The sequence below is a fragment of the Nelumbo lutea genome, chromosome 6, assembly GCF_056320005.1.
Source record: "Nelumbo lutea isolate HS-2025 chromosome 6, American lotus-T2T, whole genome shotgun sequence".
NCBI classification, from domain to species: domain Eukaryota; kingdom Viridiplantae; phylum Streptophyta; class Magnoliopsida; order Proteales; family Nelumbonaceae; genus Nelumbo; species Nelumbo lutea.
This window is the reverse complement of record NC_142689.1, coordinates 39,805,665-39,817,867: the sequence shown is the minus strand read 5'-3', so window position 1 is coordinate 39,817,867 and position 12,203 is coordinate 39,805,665. Positions and strand designations below refer to the sequence as shown.

At 37.5% G+C, this 12,203-nt stretch overlaps 1 protein-coding gene across 8 annotated transcripts; it reads right to left on the bottom strand.

Annotated features, from left to right (window-relative positions):
- Positions 1 to 2,582: 2,582 nt before the first annotated feature.
- Positions 2,583 to 11,152, bottom strand: MURE (ALBINO OR PALE-GREEN 13). Of its 8 annotated transcripts, none has more exons than XR_016101357.1 (7): positions 9,182 to 11,152; positions 8,315 to 8,431; positions 7,774 to 7,949; positions 7,394 to 7,539; positions 5,674 to 5,906; positions 4,703 to 4,789; positions 2,583 to 3,055 (listed from the first exon to the last, which is right to left on the bottom strand). XR_016101357.1 is itself a non-coding variant. In XM_088952202.1 (5 exons), exons 1-5 carry the CDS (start codon positions 11,052 to 11,054, stop codon positions 5,888 to 5,890), a joined length of 2,331 nt encoding a protein of 776 aa, XP_088808328.1. In that variant the 5' UTR covers positions 11,055 to 11,152; the 3' UTR covers positions 5,447 to 5,887. The 8 variants fall into 8 exon arrangements, 1 of the variants encoding a protein (XP_088808328.1); XR_016101356.1 differs by having other exon boundaries at positions 2,583 to 2,956; XR_016101358.1 differs by lacking the exon at positions 2,583 to 3,055 and adding an exon at positions 3,147 to 3,336.
- Positions 11,153 to 12,203: the final 1,051 nt, after the last annotated feature.

The following is a 12,203-nucleotide window of genomic DNA, read 5'->3' as shown; positions in this document are numbered from 1 at the left end:
TTAAACTTTAAGAGAAAAATGGTTGGTTTCCTCTTATCTCTTATTACTTAAACTGCAATCAGACAATTTTTTATTTTCCAATGATACCCCCAAAAAGATAAACAAAAGTTCTCATATATAGGGTCAAAATGGATATTTGATAATTTTCAGAATTCAGAATTTAGAACATTCTCTGCATTTGAGAATTCAAAAGAAATAAAAGTTCACAAATACTAATATACCTCTTAATATAATTATTATATTTTTAGATGTTAAGCTTCAAAGCAAACGAACAAGCCCTTAGTTTGACGTAATCAAACAAATACTTCTCTTCCTTAGCTTTCCATCCAAATTGCTTTATATGTGACATCATGTCAGAGTTAATTATTTTATAAATCCAAAATTGCCCTCCATTGCTCCTTTGCTTGCATGTGATGAATAAGTACCGATGCACTATACGTACAAAATCACCATTTGTACAAGTAGTTGATGAAGTACAGAAACACTTGTACAAAGTATCGATGCATGGCAGGTGTTCACTACTAGACTCTTGTGCTTGGTATTCATAGATATTTTGAATTTAGAAGAATTTTACAAAGGTGGGGTATACACTTTATATGGATCAACTTTATTAATTAACCATGAGGAACTAATAGAAGAATAATTGGTAATGGATAGACGAATGATACAAGAATAATGGTAATTAATTGTGAGGAACTGATAGATTTCTAACTCTGCTCCAATCGCCTATCTTTTTACTTAACTTCTCCCACCCCTTCCCATCACATCTTCAATAGTCAAGTGAGAATGTATTGAATGCATGAAAGAGGGCCATTTGGGAAAGGAGCTGGAAATCTCCACAAGTAGCGGATGATTGTGATGGGTTTCACTTTGCTGTTAGTGATTATTTGTAGAGGAAATCTATAGACAGAGAGTGGGTTTGGGGATGATTTCTCAATTCCCATGTTTTGCCAAAAAAAATAAATAAATAAAACACTGTTTTGCAGTTGGGTGGTTTTGTTTCTAAATTTAAAGAATTTTAAAGGATAAAATGGTCTTTTCATTAATTCAGTTAAACATAACGCCACCTTATTTTGGACAAGGGAGATTTAAGTCCTATGAGAAATGAGAGGGGAGGTGTAAGTATTTAAGTTAAACCTCAGGGGAGGTTTAAGTCTTTTACCCTAAAGATAATAACAGAAGGTGATTCGTGTAATGTTATGAATTTATTTCCATTGCAACAGATGTAGTTATTTGAAGGGAAAGATTTATTTTTAAGACAAGGGCGGTTTCTTTTCTCTTTTCACTAGATGGAATCTCCTGCATTGAAACATATTTCAACACCCTACATGATCACACTAAGGTTCAAAGTATCAATAGGCCCTTATGTATCGGTAGAGGCATATCAGTACTAAAAATCATGCAGGTCTATATTTTTTTTAGCTTCTTTTTTTAAAAGCTGATTTTTGGGGAGGTTTTTATGCATATCTTTTATTAAAAAAAGAGGATTCATGTATCGGACCCCCAAAGCTACGATACAATATACTTGATATGGGATATATAGTATCAAAATTTTGATCCTTAAATCAGACACTGCACATCTCACCATGAGACTCTCAGACTTATCATATATGAGATGTGTGGTATTGGAATGGTTTTTGTTGGTAGGAGATCCAAACGTTTTTTTCACTAGATATATGCCCCTAGGGGTGGCCACAAGCTATTCGAGCTTGGCTTGACTTGGTTTAAACCGAGCTTTGAGCCGAATTTAAGCCTGATATATAGGCTCGTTTGCTAATCGAACTAAGCTCAAGCCCAATGAAATTCAGCTCGTGAGGCTCGCAAGCTTAGTATTAAATAAATAATTTTATTATATATGATAATAAATAATATTTTTATTTTCAAAAAAAAAACTTAGCTTATAATTGAGCTCAAGCCATGGTGAGCTCAAAGTTATAGGCTATGAACCGAGCCAAACTCGAGCTCAAACTTGAGCCTGATACTATTCCTACGAGCCAAATTCGAATAACCAAGTACTCGGCTCAGCTCAACTCGACTTGAATCCACCCCCCTATATGCCCCATTTATAAAAAATGGCAGGTTTCCAAATAAATGATGAAAAAGAATTTGCACTTGCCCTAGTACAATATTCATCAATACTTGGTGAGAAATAAACTATCAAATGTTGGGATAAAAATCAATAAAATGGGCTTTCTAGAGGCTCCCAGTGAATAATCCTTGCATGAATTGTTAGGGAATTGTTATTATTCCATCAATCGTTCCTCCCTTTCTTATTTCCATCAAAGAAGTTTCTTTGGTTGATACTTGCTCCCAAAATTGACATTATTTAAAAACAAAAGGCTACAAGAGTAAAAATGGTAATACAACTGGAAAGAAACATGGTCTTATTTTATAAATGCATTCGTATGGATTGATTGTTGAATGTGATGTGGATTGACTACTTTACCCACCAACTGAGGGCTGAGTCGGTGGTGTGTTTAACTGGTTTGTTCCAGATGCGGAATCAAATCTCGCTAGCAACATGTTGGAGAAAAAGGGGTGAGGGGGAAGCTATTAATGTGCATAGCATCGATTAAAAAATAAATAAATAAAAGGACTACTTTACCCACTGAATATTGACCGAATGTATTCACTAAAAGACAAATTAATAAACAAAGAAATAGTTAAATCCAGCCAATTATTATTTATTAAATGGCCCCTTACTCCCTTATTTCTCTCTCTTCGACGTCTTTGTGTGATTTCACCGTTTCAGTGAAGTAATATTTCCAGGAATAGTCGGCGAAAGCTTCTTCTGCCTTAAGTTAGCGTCATCCATGACTCCGCACGTAAAGCCAGGAACCAACCCCAGACCCAGAGTGCTTCCGTCGCATTGACTCTTCTTCAGCAACCTTTCCCTTTTATTTCTCATTTCGGTTAGGGCACGGAGGGTTGGACGAATGATGGCCAATCTGCTTGGCTTGGGTTTTCGTACCGATAAAATAAAAAGAGAGAATGACTAATATAGTCCATCCCAAAGTTTTTAGTCCATGAATCAATGTTAAATTGCGATTTATATCTGCGATAGAGTGCAGTTTACTTCACCAAAATAAAAATAAATGAAGTACAAGACAAAAGACTATGCAGGGTATATGCTGAGAATGTACCAATGAAGAATGTAAATATAACCTCCATTGCTCTTTTGACTTTATAAGATAACAAGGAATTCATGCGTTTTATATTGTGAATTGTACGGATGGATTTTGTTCAGATTTCTACATCCGTAGCAGATTTCAGATTATTCCCCCAAAATCAATAAAAATAAGGTAAAGAAATACATGTAGTCATTTTCAGATTATCCTACAATCAAATAAAAAGCAAATTAAACACGCCCCGATGTAGAAAAATAATTGGACAAAATAAAATTGTCATCAAAAGAAATAGTTATTTGCATATGCTAATTCCACTAGAAGGAACACGAAATGACCACCAAATAAAATATAAATTCCTTCCTTCCAAAACACAAAATACATTTTAATTCCTACAATATAGTTCACATCTATTTGTACAACCATGCTTGCGTTGTTTGTCTCAAGGCTTATGCCAGTGAAGTGAAACTAGAAGAGAGAGAGAGAGAGAGAGAGAGAGAGAGAGAGAGCGAGCGAGCGAGCGAGCTAGGTTGTACGTGGCTGAAACTCTAGAGTCCAAGCTATTAACTTATTCTTAAAAGAAATAAATAAAGCACAAAACTAGCTACTCTAATACATGGTCCTGTGGAAGATCATACAACGTTTTGTATTTTAGATAATCTTTCCCCGTCAACAAATCATTCTTGCAAGTAAAAGGAGACCTGTTCATGACCAGGTTCGGGTTTAGCTTTTGCTAACATTTGGATCAGCCCAGCCCAATGCCCAAACCCGAAGCAGTGTAAAATGGGTGAAATGTTCATGGGCCAAGCCTGAAGCCCAGCCTGTGACAGGTCTACTTGCACAAGGAGTTTGTTGGATTGGAGGTGGTGGCCCAACCACTAGCCAACTGTCTAATGGGTCTTTTTTTTTTATTTGGTAAATTAACAAGAAGCATTCTTTATTAGATTGTGAACCCTCAAAGCATTTCTCACTGCTTCAACCCATGTCCTTGGCCTCAGCTCTTCTAGGCTATTCAATTTGCATTAGATGACTTTATTCTCACTGGTGTAATAGGTGGTCTTCCAAGCACATAACTAAAACATCTTAGTTTTGGTTCACTTATCCATCTCCTTGGCCTCAGCACATAACTATAACCATACATTCATTTTGGTTCACTTATCCATCTATTCATTCCTTTTCAGCACATTATTTTTTGACTAACCAATGCTTTGCCATATAAAATTGTTGGCCTTATGACCATCTTATAGAGTTTTCCTTTAACCTGAATGATATTCTTGGATCATATAACACTGCAGATGCACCTCTCTATTCCATCTACCTTCTTTAGCCCAGTCTACCAAGTTAAATACCCCCCCCCCCCACGGTCTCCCCCTGCAACAACTAGATGGCAGCCATGATTGATTCAGCCATTTAATCACTTGTATGGCTCTTCAGAGAACCAACGATTTAAATAAAGCACACATGGGCAATTCTTAGCTTAAATGGATAATAGTGTGAAATGGGCGGACATGGGCTTTGGATGTAATACAACTATGATGAAGTGCACTAAACATCAAATGGCCAAAAGAGGAGAATACCAGAATGTTGGAAAATTGTTTCTCCTTCCAATTTAATGCTTAAAATTGTCAGTCAGAATGTCAGATGGCAGGACAATGTCATAATTTCTGCAAAAAAAATTCACAATTGCAAATCACCCATACAACCAACTAACGAGCAAGGTTAGGCAATATTTAACATATATGGAGGCTAATGGAATGCATGTGGGTGAGTTCAATCTCTAAATTGAACTGGTTCCAAAAAAAAAATTAATAAATAAATAAATAATCTAAATCAATCTGGGTCCAACAGCTTTGCCCTACAAGCATTCAATCAGTTGAGTTGGTTTTCCTATTGTTGTTTTGTTTTTGCTTTGTTCAATTGCAATAAGGCAATCAATAAATATTTGGAGTTATTTTAAGGGTCAAAAGTCCACTATTGAGAATATACATGGGTTATATTGGGCTTATTTGACTTTTAGTTCAATCAGTAGTAGTTCTTTTTAGTTGTTTTTGAGTCTTGGGGTTGGTTAAGGGAAACCTGCTCCTTTTTTTCTATATATAAAGTAATTACATCTAAAGCTGAACTTTAGAGTTGACTGGATGAAAGAGTTAACTTTGGTTAACATGACTTTCCGCTGGTTGCTATGGAACCTAGGGAATTATCATAGGATTCATAGGTTTTATTTAAAATTTCCATCACCTAGGTGACCAGGCAACAAGGCACCCCGCCTATCGCCTAGCCTCGCCTTGTCACCTTGAAAACTATGCTAATATGCATCACTCTTTTCTGAATCTTTTTGATCTCATGCATTTGTTCTGCTCATATACATACATATGTCAATTAAATTTATTACCAATTTGATCTAAGTTGCCAAGTCAACTTAGTAAAGTTAGTGAGTGACAAACCAGAGTCAGAATTCCTGGTTCCCAAGGGAAGAAGATGTGGTCATTGTGAGTTTATCTTCTGTTAGAATGAAAGGTAATCCACGTAATAATATCATAACACTTACCATATTTTCCATGTGAACTGAAGCTCTCTCCATTATCATGAAATGTAATTCCTTACTGACTTCACCCAAGCAAAAGAGGCTGACACAGTCCTGACGATATTGGCTCTATGTAGGAGTATCAGGATGTGCTACTCATCTCACAGAAGTGCAACATACCCCCTGAATGGACTGAACATGGCTTTAGACTCAGAATTTCTGATTCTTCTGTATGATATCAATGGCTCTCTGGTAACCTGCAGCAATAGAACATCATTAGAAAGATGTCAGCATAACCAATTTTAACTACATGATCTTGACATTATATGTAATCCTCTTACAGACTACGCTAGAAGTAAGATCAGAGAGCTAAGATCACCAGTGTCTTCAAAACTGGATGGTTAGACCCAGTCAGATTACAATTGAACAGTGAACTGATATAAAAACCAGAGTGAACAGACCGTTTGAACCATCCAGTTGTTAGGAAATTATAACCACCCAGTTTTTAATGAACCTTCCAAACTGATGCATGAATGAAAATATACAAATTGGAAGAAGAAAAAAAAATATTCTTTACTTTACTATAAAATAAAAATCAGGTTATCTTTTCTCCCAAATTTCCTCATTTATTTACATAGAAACTTAAAAGAAAAACTAAGCCACAAACAATATACAATATTCTCTCTGTATTATCATAATTTTTCTATTAATTTTCCTTGAGATCCAAGGTTGTATTGTCCTGTCCGGATTTTGTAGACATATCTATTACATATATTTATTGAAGACTCAAAATCAGTTCAACAAAATAGCTCCATACTGAAGAGTAAAATCGAGTGAGCAGCACTGCTCATGTAGGAAGAAAGAAGAAGAATTGATAGAAAAAGATGAAGAAACCCAAAACACAAATTGTGAGGGAGTGTACAGAATTAATTAGAGACTCTATTTAAGTAACTGAACTCTATTTGTTACCAAAAAGCCAAGCATTTCGTATAAGCAGAATTAATTACAGACTGTACTGAACTCTAGTGAACCTTTTACATACAAGGGAGGAACAAAAAGTGCAGTGACTGATACAGCTTATACCACGCTATTATAAAAGGTGACAGCATCTGGTGGACTGGTCAAACCAGATTGATATGGGATCAGACTTAACTGTGTTTCCAGGCTGTTCAATATATAGTCTGGTCTCCTAAAAATTGAACATTGCCAAAAGAAGAACCAATAGCAAGTCCATGATGTAATTAACTGGATAAAAGAGAAATAAGTTGAAAAGCTTGCATCCAAAAAGAAAAAAGTAAACAAAAAAATATTTGCATGTGTTTTTTCTTTTTCACATATCTCCTTAATCTTCTGGCCAGTTTCAAAATGGCATCTGTTTTTGTCCACTTAAGTCTTTTATAGATGAAATAAGAATTACTAAGCATTTCTCCTATTCTATGTCTGCTTTTAAATAAGTTGGAAACAATTTTTTTATCAGAAAATAAGTTGGAAACAACTTAGTAGGCGGGATTATAGTGAAATCTTGGTTGAGGATTGTCCTTTTCTGGAGGCAGCAGGCCAGGGTTAGACGCAGCAAAGGTAATTAACAATGATTCTTTTTTGTGAGAATGCTGACTTATAAGGGATTCACAGCCTATCACTAGAAAATAATTTAATAGATGGTTTCTAACTAGAACAACAGTCCTTCAACACTGACTAATAAAGAGAGCAGTGAGAAGATGAAAACAATGTTAAATTGACTTACCTCCATGGGAACTCACTGGTGTCTATTCCAGCTTGGTGAAGCTCATCAACATATTGCAATGCTTCCCGGCACTCCTCCCGGTCATCAAAGAATTCCTTCTTGTCACCTTCTATCTGATATGTTTCATGACCTTTCCCAGCAATCACCTGCAAGCCAGTAAATTAATTAAAACTGATTGTATTCAACAATTAACAGAGCATAGCCAGGGTATTGTGGAGTTAGAATTTCTTTTATTTCTCAAAAAAAAAAAAAAATACAGTTGCACCAAATATGTTCTGTGACTAGTTTATCAGAGAACAAAGAGAATTTGAATTGGATAGGGATTTCCGTCCACACATAAATTTTCAGCAGAGAAGCTAAGCAGGGCTTTGAAGACTTACAACCATATCACCTTCTTCCCCCATGGCCACAGCAGCTCGTACAGCTACCCTTCTGATGTCATGTAGGAAAAGTCTATGACCATTTGGAAGAGGTGGATAATAGTCATTTTCTCCATGTTTCAAGTAATCCTGCATGGTCCATCCTATACCAGCGAGCATGTCATCCAAGATGTTCACTGGAAAAGAACAACCAAAAGTTATTCTTGGAATGCCAATATCTGGTCCAACAAGAATTCCACATTACCATTTCTATTTTTTATAGGAAAGGGAAAAAAAAGAAAAAAGCAAAAATATAGAAATATAGAAATAGGTAATGATAATCAATTATAAAATAAAATATCTAAGTTGTAAAGGAAAATAGCATCCACCAGAATAAACTGAGCTTTATCCACCAGTAATTTATACAATATCAGAGTCAACATCTTCCCCAAATCCATAACCATGTTTTAGTTAAGAGATCTCTGATCCAGCAGTCTTGAGAATGACAGAGTAAACATAAAAGAGTGAATAGCAGTAAACAGAGCTCAGTTCAAATACGTACATGGATCTTCATTCTTAGGATTGTCAGAAGTCAGGATAACCACATCACTTTTGTCTGTTGCAATCTTCGTCATCATAGGTCTCTTCCCTCTATCACCCTCACCAACACACCCAAAGACTTGATTCAAAGCATGAAACTGGTTAGACAGCGGAAGAACAACTCTGTTTTATACCATTATTCCAAATCATTGCTATGTTCTACATTTTTGTCATTATTAAAAAATTAATCAATACAAACATCTATTTTAGCAGAATTGGATGTTATTGTTCCATTTTTTCTTTCTCTATAGTCTATAGTAAAATAAAGAAAGTATCATAATTTCCAGCTGTGCTCAAGAAACAGAGACTGGAAGAATATTTTCTTTCAATACATACCACAAAGTTTTGGTGATAAGTGAGAATCACAACCAAAATATGAAACAAGATGATTTGATTTCTACAACCTAGTCTACTTAGCAATATTAAAATTTAAAAACTCAAATAAGAAAATGGCAATTTTAGTCTCCACGATGACCAATACAAGACAACAAACTACTCACTGGAATCCAGCAAGTAACAGTTCTGCAAAATAAAATCTGAGTGAACAATCATCTCAACTGATTTCTTATCAAACATGGAATTTGGATTGGGTAGACAGATCCCATCAGATGTACCAAATTAACCTAACCAAGTAAATCAATAGTCAAGTTGTTTACTATTGGAATATTTTGTCTAAGACTGAAATTAATGTACAGTTCAAAGATACCTAGGATAAACATAAAGTATCTGACAGTTTTATTTCAAGACAGGAAATAAACATACCACAAAAAGGAAAGATACAAAAGAATGAATAAAGAGAAAGAAAATTAAAAAAACAAAAGAGATATACCAGTGATGATTCTCCGTGGGCCAAGCTCCCTTACAGAATCTAGTAGTCTAGATAAGGCATCAGGAGTATGAGCATAGTCCACAATTACTCCAAATGCTTGCTCCTCATCTATTAACTCACACCTACCTGGAACTGCATCAACCTCTTCAATTCCTCTAACTATGTCCTCTAAAGGCGCCCCAACTGCAATCCCAACTGCCACAGCTGCAAGGATATTGTAGATATTATGTCTCCCAAGCAACCCTGATGATATCTCCAATATTCCTTGTGGGGTATTAACCAAAACCTGGGTCTCGAACAGGGAAAGTTCAAACTTTAACGGGTGAACATCTGCACTCTTATTCTCCATTGCAAATGTTACCACCGGAACATCTGGGTTCCCTTGAGCAATAAAGAACGGTGCGTGTGGGTCATCAATATTTACAATTTTTCTATGTCGTTCTGGGTCCACCATCCTTGCAAACAGCTTGGCCTTAGCATCCCTGTATTCCTCCTCAGAACCATGAAAATCCATGTGGTCCCTTGTCAAGTTTGTGAAGACTGCAATATCAAAATCAACCTCATCACACCTACCTAGTGCAAGCCCGTGAGAAGAAGCCTCCATTACAACTGCCTCCGTACCATTATGAAGCATCTTGGCCATGAGCTTCTGAACCAAAACAGCATCAGGAGTTGTGTTCGGTGACTCCAACTTGTTATCCCCGTGCACATAGTAAGCTACAGTGCTCAACATCCCAGTCCTCAATGCCATTGCTTCATACATGCCTTTTATCAAATATGCCGTGGTTGTTTTCCCATTTGTGCCTGTGATACCAATCACAGACATGCTCTTCGATGGGTTTCGATAAAAGGATGCAGCCAGTGCAGGAAGAACTGAATTCGTGTCTTCTACAATGACCAGCGCCTTGCATCCTAAAGTCTCGTCTATATCTATCTCTTTGCTAGCAACCACAGCAACAGCACCTCTCTTGTCAGCCTCGCTCAAATACAAATGCCCATCAGTTTTCATCCCAACACAGCACACAAACAAATCACCCGCGCTAACTTCCCTGGAATCATGTTGGATTCCGGTAATTTCAACCTCCAAGTTGCCATAAACAGATACAGGTACTACCTTACTCTCATCCAATAACTCAGCCAAAGTCATTCTAAATTTGGGTTCCACAATTCGAGGCTTCGACTTCCCGTAACTATCGAAATCGAGATCAAACGACGAACTCGACGTACGAGAGCTGGAGCTACTAACATCCTCGGCAAATTTCACTGGGTTTTCTTCGTCAGAATCCTCAGAGATCACAGTAATCCCCTGAAGCTCTTGAATTTCATCCAAATCCATGACTTCCTCGGGCTCCAATTCATCGATCCCTTCTCCATTCACATCTACTGCCTTTTGGCCCTTTCCTTTCTTCGGGTTTGGTTTTAAGAGACCTTGCTTGACAAATTCCTTACGCTTGAGTGCAATAGCCCGGTCAATCTCCCCGAACAGGTCGTCACCTGAATTTTCACTATTTGTGGATTCAGGGTCATCGGGAGCATCTTCTTCTTCGGCGAGTGCAGACACGAAGATCGACTGGTCTTTCTTGAACTGCTCCTCTTGTAGCTTGCGTGCTCGGGCGGCCTGGCGGTGAATTTGCTGAAATTTGGATACACCATGTCCGGAATCTTCTGGAGCTTCAGGTGGGTCGTCGTCGGCAGGCGTCGGATAGAATTTACCGTCGGGTCCAATGGCAGTTGGAATCCGAGGTTTCTGACGAAGAAGTCTAAGAGACGGAAGGGACTTGAATTGCAGAAATGGCGCTTTTATGGAGTAAGAGAAGGACGGGAACTGCGGTGAAGGAGAGAAGCTTGGGAGGGAGAGAGGAGTAAGAGCCATTAAAGTGGAGATGAAGCCACGGGGAAGAGAGAGAGAGAGAGAGAGAAAGGCGGGGAGGGTTTTGGTTGGGGGTTTTAACTTACTTGTAAGGATAGGGATACTACAGACTACAGAGTACAGAATTCAGCGTAATAATGTAGGCTGTCGGACTTCTGGACCCGTAAAACTTGCCCGTCGGGCTGCCCCATCCATGTTTCAGTTAACGGGCTCCACCACACTTTGGGCCTTGGGCAGGGTAGCCCGACGGCCCGGCCCTTTCTTTATCGGACTTGACATGATTTTAGGCCCTCGGGCTTGGGCCAAAAAATATTAGGCACTACTTTTATTGTATTGGGTTCGAGTTTTACTCTGACCCAATAATATTTTATAGGATAAAATACAAAAACCTCCCTGAAATTTTTGATAATCATAAAACCTTTCTTATAGTTTTACTTTATTAAAAACTTCTCTTTTATTTTTGAAAAAATCAATAAATACCTTCCTTCCTCAATGACCAAAATGGGAAATGTGTATAATTATATTTTTATCCTTTTATCAATGACATTGTTAAGTCTACTTGCTAGCATCATTTAATTCTTATTTAGATCTTGTCATTGTTGTGGTTGTTGCTGTTGATATGGCAAGAGTTACAACCCCCAACTTTACTCCACCTGCACTTTTGCAAATGCAGCTATCCCTCCAATTAGAATAGCCCTTAAGTGGAAATCCAATCTACAATACCAATCCCTACAACCTCATGTGGTTTTCTTTAAGGACCCTGATCTCTCTAGGGTTTTTTTTCTCTTTAGGAACTCTTATTCTTACTTCAACAAACTTGCTCTCGTGGACACTGATTCCGACGAAGCCTTGACCTTCAGCCAGTTGAAATCCACGATTGCTAAGGTTGCTCATGGTTTGGTTCGCTTAGGCATAAAGAAAGGCGATGTCATTCTCATATTAGCTCCAAATTCGGTTCAATTCCCTATTTGTTTCTTGGGGGTTGTTGGTATTGGAGCTATTGCTACCACTGTGAATCCTCTTTACACCACCGCAGATATCGCCAAGCAAGTGAACAACTCTAGCCCGAAGCTCGTAATCACTGTTCCTCCATTATGGGACAAGGTGAAGGATTTCGGGTGGCCTCCGAGTGCTTCAGTAATAGTCTCCCGT